At 35.6% G+C, this 16,678-nt stretch overlaps 1 protein-coding gene across 3 annotated transcripts in view; it reads right to left on the bottom strand.

Annotated features, from left to right (window-relative positions):
- LOC150106715 (teneurin-m-like) overlaps positions 1-16,678 on the bottom strand; it is a 167,877-nt gene that overhangs the window by 42,438 nt on the left and 108,761 nt on the right. For all 3 annotated transcript variants that reach the window (XR_016548368.1, XR_016548369.1, XM_090393303.1), the window contains exons 9-16: positions 15,235-15,429; positions 14,140-14,349; positions 13,845-14,030; positions 11,863-12,012; positions 11,539-11,746; positions 9,822-9,941; positions 7,123-7,399; positions 6,514-6,781 (exon numbers count right to left, since the gene is read on the bottom strand). Coding sequence is in view for 1 of the 3 variants with exons in the window: in XM_090393303.1 (XP_090249429.1) it covers positions 6,514-6,781; positions 7,123-7,399; positions 9,822-9,941; positions 11,539-11,746; positions 11,863-12,012; positions 13,845-14,030; positions 14,140-14,349; positions 15,235-15,429 (1,614 nt within the window). In the remaining 2 variants the exon portion in view is untranslated. The remainder of the gene's footprint in view (positions 1-6,513; positions 6,782-7,122; positions 7,400-9,821; positions 9,942-11,538; positions 11,747-11,862; positions 12,013-13,844; positions 14,031-14,139; positions 14,350-15,234; positions 15,430-16,678) is intronic.

Genomic DNA, 16,678 nt, shown 5'->3' on the forward strand with positions numbered 1-16,678 from the left:
AAATACGGACGATCTCTAGGCCACTCCATAGTGGGCGAAAGACCGTCCTAATCTCAGCGTTGGTTCCACTCAGTGACGGGCTCCCCGACCACTGAGCAGAACCGCTCATATTCCGAGAAAAATAATTCACCGGCAAGTACCCCTCAGCTGGCCGTGCCGGAGAACACTTTCTCCGGAGACTCATTTTGCTCCCTTAGGGCAAAACCTAAGAGAGCGAACTCATTAACCCAGGATAACAGCAACAGCCGAACCTCAGTTAAACTTCATTGGTTCAGCATTGCCATCAGTTACCCTATATGGGCATCTCATATAAAATCAATCACCGCATGTGTAAGTAAAGGTGATATCTCAAAAATATCGGACGATCTCTAGGCCACTCATTCGTGGGCGAAAGACCGTCCAAATCTCAGCGTTGGTTCTACTCAGTGAAACTCGAATACCGAGCAGAACCGCTCATATTCCGAGGAAAATAATTCACCGGCAAGTACCCCTCAGCGGGCCGTGCCGGATAACACTTTCCCCGGAGACTCAAAGTGCTCCCTTAGGGCAAAACCTAAGAGAGCGAACTCATTTACCCAGGATAACAGCAACAGCCGAACCTCAGTTAAACTTCAGCATTGCCATCCGTTACCCTATATGGGCATCTCATATAAAATCAATCACCGTAATGTGTAAGTAAAGGTGATATCTCAAAAATATCGGACGATCTCTAGGCCACTCATTCGTGGGCGAAAGACCGTCCAAATCTCAGCGTTGGTTCTACTCAGTGAAACTCGATTACCGAGCAGAACCGCTCAAATTCCGAGGAAAATAATTCACCGACAAAGCCCCTCAGCGGGCCGTGCCGGAGAACACCTTCCCCGGAGACTCAAAGTGCTCCCTTAAGGCAAAAACCTTAAGAGAGCGAACTCAAAAACTCATCGCCCAAGTGGGTAAGAGCAACAGCCGAACCTCAGTTAAACTTCATTGGTACAGCTTTGCGTTGCTATCCATCACCCCCAAGGGCATTAATGAATCAATCACCGCAATGTGTAAGTAAAGGTGATATCTCAAAAATATCGGACGATCTCTAGGCCACTCATTCGTGGGCGAAAGACCGTCCAAATCTCAGCGTTGGTTCTACTCAGTGAACCTCGAGTACCGAGCAGAACCGCTCATTCCGAAGAAAATAATTCACCGGCACGAACCCCTCAGCGGGCCGTGCCGGATAACACTTTCCCCGGAGACTCAAAGTGCTCCCTTAGGGCAAAACCTAAGAGAGCGAACTCATTTACCCAGGATAACAGCAACAGCCGAACCTCAGCATTGCCATCCGTTACCCTATATGGGCATCTCATATAAAATCAATCACCGTAATGTGTAAGTAAAGGTGATATCTCAAAAATATCGGACGATCTCTAGGCCACTCATTCGTGGGCGAAAGACCGTCCAAATCTCAGCGTTGGTTCTACTCAGTGAAACTCGATTACCGAGCAGAACCGCTCAAATTCCGAGGAAAATAATTCACCGACAAAGCCCCTCAGCGGGCCGTGCCGGAGAACACCTTCCCCGGAGACTCAAAGTGCTCCCTTAAGGCAAAAACCTTAAGAGAGCGAACTCAAAAACTCATCGCCCAAGTGGGTAAGAGCAACAGCCGAACCTCAGTTAAACTTCATTGGTACAGCTTTGCGTTGCTATCCATCACCCCCAAGGGCATTAATGAATCAATCACCGCAATGTGTAAGTAAAGGTGATATCTCAAAAATATCGGACGATCTCTAGGCCACTCATTCGTGGGCGAAAGACCGTCCAAATCTCAGCGTTGGTTCTACTCAGTGAACCTCGAGTACCGAGCAGAACCGCTCATTCCGAAGAAAATAATTCACCGGCACGAACCCCTCAGCGGGCCGCGACGGAGAACACTTTCCCCGGTAACTCAAAGTGCTCCCTTAGGTCAAAACCTAAGAGAGCGAACTCATTTACCCAGGATAACAGCAACAGCCGAACCTCAGTTAAACTTCATTGGTTCAGCATTGCCATCCGTTACCCTATATGGGCATCTCATAATAAAATCAATCACCGCATCTCACGGTCGATTGATTCAATCCTCCACATGCAGGTAATGTAGTATATTACAAATTAATATAAATATATCGTATGAATTAATTAAAGGTGTATTTGAGATAAAATCATTTTATTTGCTCGTATAAAATTCTCAAAAATTTAATCCAAGATTACAGTTCATTATTTGTTATATTATTTTTTAAAATGTTTAATTTTAAAGAAAAATTCAGTAAGGGATTATCTGTGAGACTCTACTTTTCCATTTGACCTAAACTTCTTATGTATTGCAGAAATAATTCGCATACACGAGTGCTTCACAAATCTCAGTATCCCCTTGAACCACGTTTGCATAATTAAAGGCGTCACACTTTCCACAAAATGTCAATAAAGCGCGTACGTAATTTGATTCATTCCTCAAACAAAATGCCAGTCAACTCTCGTAATGAACTTAGATACTGACTTCTTTCTGAAATCGATATTAAAAAAAAAAAAAAAAACTCGATTTCTTCAAACCATGTTGGCACAGCTAAGGCATCAATGTCACACTTATAAAGTTACGTGATATATAATTCATCCTTCACAACACTTAAACAATGAAACAACACGCTGTAATAATTAATGTTTCAGAGCCTCCATAGCTTAACTAGTATACACGAGTCCTTTAGTTGCAAAGCCCCTGTTCGAATGTCATTTATGATGTAAGGAACCTTAATCAGGACTTTTCAATAAAATCATGAATAAGGTCGCATACGGAGGTGAAGAATTTTTTTTCTTCCGGAAACTCGGGTATTTTGTCCCTCAAAACAGGCAAACCAGTCTAGTGATCCTAATCAGAGAACTTTAGCCGTCCTAAATGAGATGGGTGGGTGGGTTGAAGAAGAAGAAGAAGAATTTATGTTCTCTTGGAAGTCACCATATTGACTGATTCTTGGATGTTGCAACTTTGTCACCATCGTGTTTCCATCTTTCAGTGACGTCAACCATAGCTGATCTCGGATGTGCTATCTACGTAATTTCAAGAACTGATCGATGACTCATAAGATAGCCTATAATAAGGAATTGATGGAAGTCGGTGAACTGTCATTTACAGATTTACAAACAACTCCAGTCATTCAGACGAAATTCCTTTGCTCTTCTAAGTGATTGTCTTAGGCATTAGTGCATTTGAGAAAAGATGAAATGTCGGTAATAATTCTTATAACGTACTTTAGACCCATAGCTCTCTGAGAACATTTAAAATATAGCAGTGTTTTTCTCAAGTGCTTAATTTTTATTTCATTGTATTTTTGTTTGTTTTCCAAGTCTAAGTCTATATTGCTTTTATTCACTTAATGTAAAGAAAAGCTCATTTCGTCAGACGAAGTTAAGAATACGAACCATTGAATACATCCACGCAATTAAAATTATTAATCCGATTTTAATTACTGGAATTAAAATTACAGTAAGAACAAAAGATGTAGACCGAAAGGATACTTAACCCATGAAAATTCTCCTTCGCGCGGGCGCGCACACGCCCCCCCCCCACACACAATGAAAATAGCAAGAACTTAAAAACCCAAAAAGATTTGATGATAACACAATCAAACCGACTCAAAGGAGAATTTAACTATAACAAAGCTACATTTTAGTAGGGGCAAGAATAGAAGTGCGCACATAGAAAAGTAACGTTTAAAAAGCAGAAGGAAAATGGAAAGGGATGTTCATTTTGATTCTGAGTTCAGCGTTTTGTTTTTTGCAGTTTTGATATTTAAGTTATGCTTTTTGTAGCATAAATGTGTTCGAAAAGTATAAGAACTGTGTGTGTGTGTGTGTGTGTGTGTGTGTGTGTGTGTGTGTGTGTGTGTGTGTGTGTGTGTGTGTGTGTGTGTGTGTGTGTGTGTGTGTGTGTGCGCGTGCGAAATGTGTCTGTTAAAACTCAATCTTCAAAGAAATTAAAGAGTGATTCTGTACAATTATTTAATTTCATTACACTGAAGGCTGTTTAAGAAGACATCAGGGTCTAGAACAGGATTTCTGGATTAACTAAGGCCACTTATGGTACTAAAATGGATCACCGGTTTACAACCTCCCGTGGATGAGATTCATATAAAAATATGATATCTTTGTAAAATGTTACGATGGATAATAAGGATCATATCGATTCTGATAATTCTCATTTTTTTTAACAACAGATAATCGCTCACCAGCTTGGATAACTTGAGAAAATCTGGTTGTCCACAGTTCACTATAATTCGTACATTTAGATCTTTTAGATAGATAGTTTTTAACATTTATTTATAATTTTTCACAGAAATTCAAATTTAACAGAAATGTAAAAATTTTGTTTCTTTAAGAAACGTTAACCGCCCTTTCAATTTTCAGTAATTCGAACTAACTCGCTTTATTTCACACCCTTTTGATTGCGTTAATTATATATATGGATATTTCCCTGTCTACTTTACTTCCATCCTATGGGTGCACGCATTACAGTTTGCAGCCGATCTTAGCACTTTCAGCGTGCATTGGCATTAAGAAAAGGTCGATTTGGCACCTATGCTAGTTCACAGAGAATGCTTGTATGTGTTCATTTTTCTTTCAGGTTATTATCGAAGGCATGTGAACGAAGCCTTTAATGAGGCCCATTTTGAGATTTTCATCCACATAATAGTGGTATAATTGCCGTAGAAGCGATATCCGTGGAAGCGAGCCAGGTAGTCTCCTCCTACTTTTATCAAATCAATTTGAGAGACGGCCTCTGTTGAGAAGTGGAAAAATAGAAAAATGTTAACGTCTCACTAAAGTTTTCCACGGTCGCAGACTCTGGAGTGAGGCCGCATTGTAGCAGGTATGTTTATGGGCTCGTAAAGCCATTTCGCGTGCTCTTGCTGTTCACTCAGGCGAACGTTAGGGTTGAACATCAACTTTGCCGTTATTTCATTTTGCCACACTTGGTAGATATATACGGCAGTCTCTGGGACTACGGATGTTGATTTATGCCCGACATTTAAACGGCACTACTGGCAGAGAAACGTGAGCAGACTCTTCATTTCGCCGCTGCTGCTGCGATGAATTCTTTCAGATATTCTCTCTCTCTCTCTCTCTCTCATACACGATCTTGTAAATTTGTTTATCGCTCACTTTTCCTTTACTTCCTAGAAAAATTGATTGATCATTTAACTTGCTTTTAAATTCTAAATTACAAAGAGATAAATTATGATCTTTAATCTTTCCTTAAAAGATGAGTGGTTTCCATTGTTTATGCATCTTAAATGCATCGTATTTTGAAAGCCCTTCACGTGGAAGATGTGATTTTTGAATGAATTGATGACTGATAATGATTTTTACCTGTGACTCCATTGGTCAACTGCTGGTTCACTCAGTATAAACTGCTTCACTGAGCCTGTTTGAGCGCTTACTCATTAAAGAAGTGAACTCTATTCAGAGTTCAAGAGACTTTACTAACTCTACAGTATATCGCTGATGAATTCAAAATTCAATTTACTTATTTCCTATATTTAGATGTCATAAATGCATTCTGTACCAAATCATATTTAACGTACTGAAAAAAATCTAATGCATTTTCATTATTTTATTCCTAACTTTTCACAATGAATTAGCCATCATACGCTATCTTTGAAGTTGAGTGTGTTCTTAGTCGCGTATTAGTCAAATGATTGCATTAAAATACTGCAAACAACTTCCACAGTCTGACGTTCCTAATCTTAACTAGCATTATTGTATGTTATTTTTAGCCGATTTTTTTAGTTATTATTAAAAACAAACTGAAGTTTTTTTTTAGGAGAAAGAATTCCTGATTATCAGAGATGAAAAAACAAACACGCTGAAAAAGACAGCCTAATTGTCTAATGAAGTAGCTTTGTTAGAAAATCTTGATTTCGAAATATAGGATGCAAAGGATCTTTGTAAGGCTTTGAACCAAAGGGAACTTAGCCAATCTCATATGTAATTTTCCCCCTTAGGTAAATAAAGTTTTCATCCAACGAAAAACAGCAAAATGGATAGAAGAGCACATGCGCTTAACAGGTATAACACATGGTCTTATGTTGGTTTCTTTGCCATAGTTAAAAACAATCTTTTGAAAGGTTAAAATTATTGAAATTATCAGGAAGTGACGCACTTTCGTAGTATATCGAAAAATTATTTAAAAAAATTATATAATTCCCGTCGATCAAGATTGGTTGAAGTTGCTGTACGTGCACCACTGTAATATTGTTAATATCGCTTATTATTGATTTATGTTATTGTTATCCAAATGGTAGTTGTTTTTGCAGTGAATCTTGACTATGATGTTTGTTTCCTTGTTTATTTCAATGATACCAAAAAACTGGAAATTAACAATAATAAATAACTAAATGCTGCAAAATATTAAAAATATACACGCTCTTTCATTACGGTCGAAATAACATATTTTCATATTCAAATTAGTAATTGCAATTCATGGAATTCTTAAAAAACATTTTCATCATTCACCTGTAGCAGAAGCTATTCCGTACACTTTCTGTCTATACACATTCCTTCTGTTCCAGGCGTAAGTAAATTTTATTCCAGGATCTGCTTCGAATTTCTTTTCAAACAATATTCCTTCGATGGAAATACGAAGGTGGATTAATCTTAGGGCTGAGGGTATGGTGTCGGGGGTGAGCTGAAGCTGAATAGTGGAAAGGTATCCTGCTGCTCTACTGCTGTGATATACCAGTTTCAAATCAGTTCCCGGGATTGGTAGGCTTTCCTGTATGACCTGAGAGTTAAGAGGAGAAATTACCTTGCAAATGATGAAGTATTTATAACAAGAAACAAAAGAATAGTTACAAAGTATATCGATATAAATGATTTGTATCTCATATTTTAAAGCTCAATGCTTATTCTTAATGCTTGATTCCGCAAAATTTATATGAATGAAACGTAAAGTCAATCTAACAAATGTAGTTTTATTTATTTAAACTGTTTGAATGTACCGTCAACATTTGGAAGTAATCTTTAGTTTAAAACTTTTTTTTTCTTAATCGTATAATGGACGCTAATAGCTAGCTTCACGTGCATAAATATCGCACTGTAAAGTGCACACTCTTGTATGATTACCTGGGACTCTGCTAAAACCGAGCTTCTCTCCGGACATCCGCCTTGAAAGCCATGTTTCCACGTTGCCAAGACAACGGGCTTCATGACATCATAATCGTGGTCCAGACAGAGTGGAGGTTTGTATTCTTGCGGTTTGTCTTCTTCCATTGACATTGCCACCTGGTCGATAACGACGATTTCATTCCAGGGTACCACCACAGTAAGATCTTTCGGTCGGAAAGGGTTTCTTTGAAACTGAAGTTTAACAGCGCCCCCTCCATTCACGAGAATGTCAAACCTGTAAAGTAACAATTAAAACTAAACTAGTGAACATATTTTATATTTTTCATTTCTTTTAGTGTTACACGGTAATCAGAATTCATTACCAAAATTTATGGAATCTACAACCGTGTTAAAAAAAAACTTTTTTATTATCCCAACGTTTCGATCTTCGTATCAAGATCATCATCTGGAGCATACATAAATGTACAAGACAAGCTGAGTTACATTATTAACTGTAAGCTAGAGAAATGATCGTTTCTCTAGCTTACAGTTAATAATTTAACTCAGCTTGTCTTGTATATTTATGTATGCTCCAGATGATGATCTTGACATGAAGATCGAAATGTCGGAATAATAAAAAAGATTTTTTTAACACGGTTGTAAATTCCATAACATTTTTAAATGAATTTTATATTTTTGTTTTACATACGTTTTGAATAGAATGCTTGATTTCTACCAATATTTAATTTAATATTTGTTTTCTTTTAAATTGATAAAACAAAACTTTCTAAGAGATTATTTACTATTTTTTTTTTTTCGATTTTGGAAAGTTTCTTAAAAAACCGAAATCGTTGATGTTTATTCCTTGTCTGAGAAATGTTCATTATTCAGAAACGAATTAATGATGTACCAATACTTCGACGACAATTCTGCACGGTCATGTACCCCGGAACACGTATTAGATGGAGTATGTTATTTGGACATTTTCTTCTTTGCTTTGTTCAGATAACGAAAATTGTCTGGACAATACCTTTTTTGCTATTTCTTTAATAGTAAATCCAAAAGAATGTTTTGCTTATAACGACGATTTGCGTTATACCTTAGTAACCTGCTCTCAGCACAACGAACAAAGATGTTTGCTACGCAAATAAATTAATTTTTTTTTTGGGGGGGGGTGAAGAACCGAGTTATTTGGTCACTTATCCCTATGACACCATGACCTAAAATTATTCATAAATTCCCTAAAAATTGGAAAAATTCATTGGGATCAAATGAAGCGGAAATATTTGATAGAGTATTTTGTACATAATATATATAATGCTTAATAAGTCATGTCCCCGTAGCAAGATTTATTCTTTATACCTATCATAAATTAACACCATTATTTAGTTTTGTGGGTTATTTTCGCTACTTCTCCTGGCGATGTTTACTGGTTTATGAGGAAAGCTAACATTTCTGGCAAAAAAGTAAACTAGCGCTTCTCTTCGAGATCAGCTAATTCAACCTTGGATGAAACCTAGAAAATATCCACTGCATTTGAACTGACATATTTCTATAAAAAAAGGCCTTTTTTATTTCTTTGTCTTTTTCTTTTATTTATATAACAGTGCCAACAACAAAACCACTCTGGTAAACAATCCTGTCAATTTTGGTGAAAATTGACAGGATCATTAAACTCCATCAAAAAAAAAAATTCAAGCTAAATAAATACAACATAAAAATGAATGACTTTGGTTATATGAAATTATATAAAATGACGAAAAATTATTCAATTATTCAAAAGCGTGTAAGTGTATTATACGAAATCCTATTACTATCGACAATATGTGAATGCTCATCATTATTTTGATAATCAGTGACGTCATCGTGTAAGAGGTTGATTATATTGTTGAACAATAAACTCAAGAAATTATTTATAATGCAGTGATAATCCAGAATTTATTCGTAAACATAATGGATATAAATAGACTAAGTGTTCTAGCACGCTACGAAAATATTGTCCATTTGGACACAGAAATACAAGTCATAATCCATTGACAAGGCTCAAACTACTAAAGAAATCATCACTCAAATAATTCAAAATGACATTATAACAATAGTAAGAATCATTATTACTGGAGAAGTCATTCAAAATATGAAAGATGAGAGTCATCAAATGTTTTATGTATTGCTTAAAGCAATACCCAAAGAATTTACTTTAAGCACAAATGGATGTTACCTAAACCACAAGCAAACATGAAGTGATTGTTTGTAGTTAAATAAACAGAAACGTTGTTGAATTTCTTTACTTTCCCAGCATGAAACTGTTTGGACAGTTTCAATTGGATCATTCTGTACTTACTGTCAGTCACAGGAATTAGCTATCAATAACTAATTGTACGCTAAGATGCAGTTCTCGTTTCATGCTAGCAATTGTTATCTTTTATAAGATATTACCATTAAAGTACTGGAAACAATTTTGTACATAATTAACTTAAAATAGAAATAAGTTACTGCTGAGCCGGAAGGCAGCTGTACTCTTAAACTTTTGCCAAAAGCAATTTTTAAAGTAAATATATTACCAGCTGTCCTTACTAATCGCTAAGGAGGTCTCATTAAGCTGCTTGCATCTTCAACACGAAGTTAATTGAATTAAAACATCTGTTAAGAAATGCAATAAAGTGAAGTTATAAAACCATTGAGATTTTGTTCTGCTCTTGAGGAGCTATATTACTTACCATCCCGATTCTCGCGTGACTGTAAATCCCGGCAAAGGACTTCCAGCCAGCCCCACTCGTATACCCATCACTCCTGTTCCAGTGTTGCTGACGACTTGGCCTCTAATGACCGAAGCTCGGCTAATGGAGGATAAAGAATGACGTAATACATGGAAATATAGATAGCAAAGAGATAAGATGAATAGTACACAAGATACAAGAATATATAACAGCAAAGTTTATCACGGAGAAGTAGGTAAAGACAGTTTTAGCTACGGCAATAGGTATAGACAGTTTTAGGCAGAGAATTAGAGATAAGCCTAAGCACCACGAACGATTATGAGATGTCATGCATGAAGACGGGAAATAAGATTAAAGGATAGGAGCACGAACAAATGCAGTAATAAGATTCTTATTTGAGCATTGAACGAAGAGATAACAGAAATGAGATGGGTAAATGGTATTAAGGAGATATATTGTTGATGTCTTTATAAATATACTTATATAGGCGGAGAAATAAAACCATGAAATATTTTAAAACAAATTCATATTTTAAAAAATAATAAATGGCATACGTATGTTAATAAATTCTATCAATGCCGTAATAAATACATAAAATGTTGAAATTTTTCGTTTTTTTAACACTTATATTTGTATTGAATTGCATTCAAGATTCTATGCTTACCTTGTGTTGAAATGATTCCAAAGAGTGCTGATGCAGCATTAAAATAACGTTCAATGAATTAGAGTCCACATTTAAATAATACTATTTTTTTAAATAAAAATTCTATTCTCATTGTTAGTTAAAAGATTTTCAATTGTGATTTCAGAATTACTTTAAATATACAACGGGCGATATGAAAGTAATCCTTTCTATCTATTTTTCTTCAGCCCGAAGAATTCATTCACCACTCTCTGCTTCGTACGTTCATCTATATCAGCGGCCATTTTGAACTACTTTGTTACTCTCATACGGCCTATCGCAGCGCCACTCAATGCAGTGGAACTGGAGTCTGTTGCCTATCAGTAAAGTTTGTACTGTGCGTGTATCGATAGAAGAAAAAATAGGTGACACATTACTTTCGTACCACCTGTTGTATTATTTTAACTATTAATGCAGCAGTAAGAATACAAAAAAAACCACAGCTTTTTTTTAAATATTTCACAGCATTTCATATTAAAGATTTTCTGTCTTATCCTGTGCTTTTAGCTTTTAATTATCTATTATAATCCAACGAGTATAAATATTATACGTTTTTAATTATAGCACACATTATGAATACTCACAGTGAAGCTATTGTTTTAGTATATCAACATGAATGCACATATGAATACCAAATTAATGGCATGTAGTAGGTCGTGAAGATCGGAGACAGCTTTGTTAACTAAGCAAACAAAATATAAATAAACAGATAATATGAACAACGAAGCTTGCAGTAAATGTGTGAACATTTGCCCATCTTAGATTCGAGTTAAAATTTGTGATTAATTGTAATTGAGACATTATATAACATAAACATTGGGACTGGGCAAAATTAACTGTTTTTACCATAAAATTTACCAAATATTCCATATAATTTTAAATTTTGATGGAGAAAGTCTCCAAGGGGGGGGGGAGGCTTAGAGAATAAAAAAATCACGTTATTTACGGATTAATCGTTGTAGGTGGTATTTTTATAATAAGATCATTTCAACCCACTTGATATAGATTCCCATTCGTTCATCTTCTTTACCTTACCTGTCGTTGAAGGTGCTCTTATGTGCGTAGCTCTGCACCGATCCCTCTTCAATAAGGAACTGCATTCTTTGAAAGAACGAAGCCGTTACTGCAGGTGGTTGCTTACGAAGCAGAATGTCCAGAGGGTCGGCGGCCGAAAAACAAAGTGGGTTATTTTCACAGGCGACATCAACACAACACTCGCTGTCTTCACAGTCCACAAGTCCATCTACGAATGAGTAAAACAAATATTTATTCGTGATTATATGAGAAGTTATATTCTGTATATCAACGTATGAATAGAAGACAGTAAAATAAACGAAAACAAAAAATTGTGCTACTAACCATTGTCGTTGTCTGTTCCGTCTTGGCATTTTCGTTCTAATGAAATCCCACAGTCCGATCCATCCCAGTCGGCATCGCATTGACAGATCCATTCGTTTTCTTCGCCAATGATGCACTCTCCGTGTCCGTTACAGTTTCTAGGGCATCCTTCTGCAATAAATTATATTGATACTTTTCATACACCTTCTCTATGTTGGCAAACGATTATCTTCTTATTGGTTAGAATTACATTTATTTTATCCAGCGATTTGTCTGTTTTCTACAATGCACATTAAGTAATACAAACAACAGCAAATAAAATTATTTGATGTGTTAAATGAAGCAAGCGAGTTGCTGTTATTTGTAATACGATATCCTGTATAGGAAAATTAAACAAAAGTTATTTGATGTCAATGGAACTGTATAATAATAGCATTTATAAAACGACTTATCTGGATTAAAAATTCACAGATCTTACTACTGTATAATTACACAATGTAGTTTTATATTGCACTATGTAAATATACAAGCGAACGAGAGGAAAATATTTACTTAATAAAAATATGTCATTTTTTGATTACTGTGTACTCGCGAATATATATATATATATATATATATATATATATATATATATATATATATATATATATATATATATATATATATATATATATATATATATATATATATATATATATATATATATATATATATATATATATACACACACACGTAATGCCATATACAGCCTATCAAAATTATAGTTTTTCAATGTGTTTAGAATAATGTATATAGTAAATGCTATTCATATCGAATTTATTCTGTAAAAGAAGACTTCTTTTTTGAGGCAGAAGTTGTATTATTGTATGTTATATAGCCGATTTTTTTAGTTATTATTAAAAACTGAATTTTTTTTTTAGGAGAAAGAATTCCTGATTATCAGAGATGAAAAACGAACACGCTGAAAAAGTACTCACTGATTTTTAAAGGAGAGAATGAATATATACGTGTTTTTAAAATATTGATACATGACTGCTTAATTTTTCTTGTCTGATGCGAGAAAGTTATTTACTTATTAAGCTTTGAATGAATTAAATAGTACTGCAATTTCCCATCTAAATAATTCAGTGCTGAACCTTAATAAGCTGCTGTTGGAGTTCTCGATTTTACGAAACACACTTTGTTGTTCATCGCTCATTACAGCCCACACGAAGAAATCGAAAAGTCCTATTGATCATTTCCTACAGAACGAGGTGCGAATTCTACTGAGCAGGAAACTGTTAAACAAGCATGTGGGCAGCACCGTCTTGCTGAGAAAAAAATATTTCGATTGACCTGCAATTTATTTACATAAAAAGATGTTTTGCTTATGAAAGGCACAGGGCATCCATCAGGACAGTTGTAAACAAACTCTATCGACACCTCTCCGGCATCTTCATATCAACTACTTTAATATGACTGTTCAAATCTTTTTGTTGTTGTTGTAAAGTTCACTTCATCCGCTCACACACACACACACACACACACACACACACACACACACACACACACACACACACACACACACACACACACACACACACACAGTGTCATTCTTCCGGGCACAAAATCACGAGGATGGGAAAGATGCAGTGTGGGTTCTTATATTGGAAACATTTGGGATGCAAGAAAGAATTATAAAGGCATTTCAATTAAAGTTGAGGTAATTGGTCTCCTCCGGAGGCTGCATGATTTTCCCAGAAAAATAGATAAACCGGCGACGGATTTTCTTCCTGATTTTCATGTTACTACTTAAAGGTCAAAAATTTATTTTTCTTGGTTTAAGTTTGGTTAGGTTGTTTTGAATTACGACCAAAGAAACTAAGTCTATGAAAACTGTGTATTATGGTTTAATTGCGTGGAGAGTTTGCCTGTTTTGAGAGATGATAAACCTGAGTTTCTGGTACAAATTTTCTTGCAATAAATATTGCGCATCAAACTGACTAAAATTATGATTTCATTACCCAAAGTGCAGTGTCGTCCATTCCACCCTTGGATGCAAAGACACGTTCCATTTCGGCACTGTCCATGTTCCAGACAGCGGGGATCACACAGCTTCTCATTACACTTTGACCCACTCCAACTATCTAAACAGACGCACAGGCCTCCTTCGCAGTGGCCATGCGAACCGCAGTCAAGGTCGCATTTTTCTAAAAAAAAAAAAAAAAAAAAACGCAATATATATAAAGTTAAATAGTTCGACAAATAAATTAAATTTTTTATGAATCACTTAGATTGTCAAAACTATTTTTTATTTACCTTGAGAACAATCTATTCCGGTCCATTGCTGATCACACACGCACCTTTGTTGCTCCAGATCAAACTGACCATGGCCTGAACAGTCCGGAAGACATCGCAAAGCATCACTGTCTGGTTCGCTACAGTCAGCGCCCTTCCATCCTTTTCTGCAAATGCACATACCGGTAAGGCAAACACCGTGGCTCGAACATTCGGGATCCAAACAGTCCACTAAAATAAATAAATAACATTAAAAAAACTTGAAAGAAAAACTTAACAAATACTGTGCCTTTGTGAAATTTTCTACGCGGGAAGATTATCATGCAGAAAAAAACTATTTTCGCCCACTGCATATCTAAGTGAACACATAGGAGGCTATTTTTGTTTGTAAGAGCAATACCGATGTGCACCAATAAGATTTATGGTGTCGTTATTGTTGAATACGGCTTAACACTTTGGAAACAAACGCGACAGAACATTTGGAGCGGTTACAACTGACATTTTGTAGCCATCACTCCCCAATAAATGCTGTCAGTAAAAATTCTCCCCCTCAGCATCATTCGCCACTTACTAATCGCAATGTGGCAACACCACTTCATAAATTTCTTGTCCCACAACTTTCTATATTAAGGTACATTGTTAGAATTCTTTTATCGTTTGTATTTGTGTTTTTTTGCGTTGTTTTAAATTTCATTAATGATACGCTTTTAAAGGCGATGCACAATATTTAAAAAAATTCCTTATTAGTCTTTAAATTTTACTAATTGTGAGCTATTAAAGACGATGGACTGCAATTTCATCCATTTAATTTGTTACAAATCTCTCTCTTTCTCTCTGTTGTGTTGTGTGTGTGTGTGTGCGTGCTTGCGTGCGTGCACGCCCCGCGGCATGTGTTTATCAGTTTCAAAAGTCTGCTATTTCAATTGTTAAGTTTCCTGTCACATGTCTATTATAATTGTTGTCCAATATGTTACGTTTTTAAACTGTATCCATCATTTATATTTGTTGTTATGTTTGTGTTTCTTTCTTAGTCGGATATTTCACTGTTTCATTATCATAGTTAATATCATTATCAGATAAACTAAAATAGTAGGTCACTTTGACTAAGTAGCTTACCTTCCTCACAATGAATTCCTTTATAGCCTGGAAAACACCGACACACCCCATCCATACAATCTCCATGTCCGCTACAATCAGGCATTTCACATTCGTCTTCTCGAAGCTGACACTCTTTGCCTTTCCAGCCGGGACTACATACACACTCGCCACCTACGTACTGCCCACGCCCACTGCATAAGATGGGACATACACCTGAAAGGGTAAAAGTGAAACTGTTATGAGATTATGCCATATATATAACAGACACATATATAACACTATATATAGTTTCTGAAAGAAATAGATTTTGGTCCAGTCTTTCTTCACGAGAAATATTTGACACCATTTCTGGAGGTTTTGATAGCTGTTACTGATTTTATACAATGAAGGGGTCTTAATTCCTCCCTTATTTTTGTCACAGCAGTGCGATTAAAAACGGTTCAGCGAGGGTCCCACCACTCAGTTGAGCTATTTCTATATCGAGCATATTTAATTGCATTTTTAAACAAATAAACGAATTATTATTAACAGTATTTTATTAAGTAGAAATTTGGCGCGCTAAAATACCGAATGGCTCTTTCCTTCTGGATTCTGCCATACAGTACTAATAGATGAAGAGACAACCTCATATTGCTATGGAGATATAAAAGCATAATATCCTATTCGTTATTTGATATCAAGTTTTTTTTTTTTTTGGCTAGATGGGTGAGGAAAGAATGCTTTTCATATTCCCCTTTATATCCAAAAGGAAAGATCAGACTATCAGACTAGAGCTTATTGTTAAAAACTCTAGTCTGATATCAACTATGCGGAATTTATATCGAGAGATGCTAAATAGTTTTGGGTGTTAATACAGGCTCAATAAATAAAGATTATTATCGAGGTCTAATCAGTTTTTAACTGCAGAAATTTCAATTGAAGGAAACATACCGTATAGATTTATATAAATATTTAATATTAAAACGAATAAAATTTTCCAGCCTCTAAAAAGCCAAGCATATTGCATGATGCAAAATCATACATTTAATTTACTTTGCTGATTTGTTGGTTTCATTTGATGAATAACGTTCAGACTTTGATTTCCAGTCTTCTTTTTTTGAATGCTATCAATGTAAATCTATACGAGGAACGAAGATATTGCATCCCATCAACTGCAGAAAAGGAGCATGACAAGAATTCACTTCAGCAAGTGATCAACAGCTGTCCAAACTGGACACGATTTTTTTCTCTTATTGTTATTTATTTTTTGCGTTTTGTTTCGCATTTCAAAGAATATTTGCAATAGGTTCACTCAACCGCAGAGCAAGTGTCGAGCATTGTACTGCTGAGCTAGCAAAGCAAGACTGTTGTCATGGCAACCTTAGGTCGCATCCGTTTCTATCATCAAACAAAACTTGATAAATAGAGAGATTCATCTTTGTATGCAAGATAGTTGTGTTTAGTGATTTCGTTGAGCGTTTCA

The sequence above is a fragment of the Typopeltis vanoorti genome, chromosome 5, assembly GCF_054136105.1.
Source record: "Typopeltis vanoorti isolate ZY-2024b chromosome 5, IOZ_Tvanoo_1.0, whole genome shotgun sequence".
Taxonomy (NCBI): Eukaryota; Metazoa; Arthropoda; class Arachnida; order Uropygi; family Thelyphonidae; genus Typopeltis; species Typopeltis vanoorti.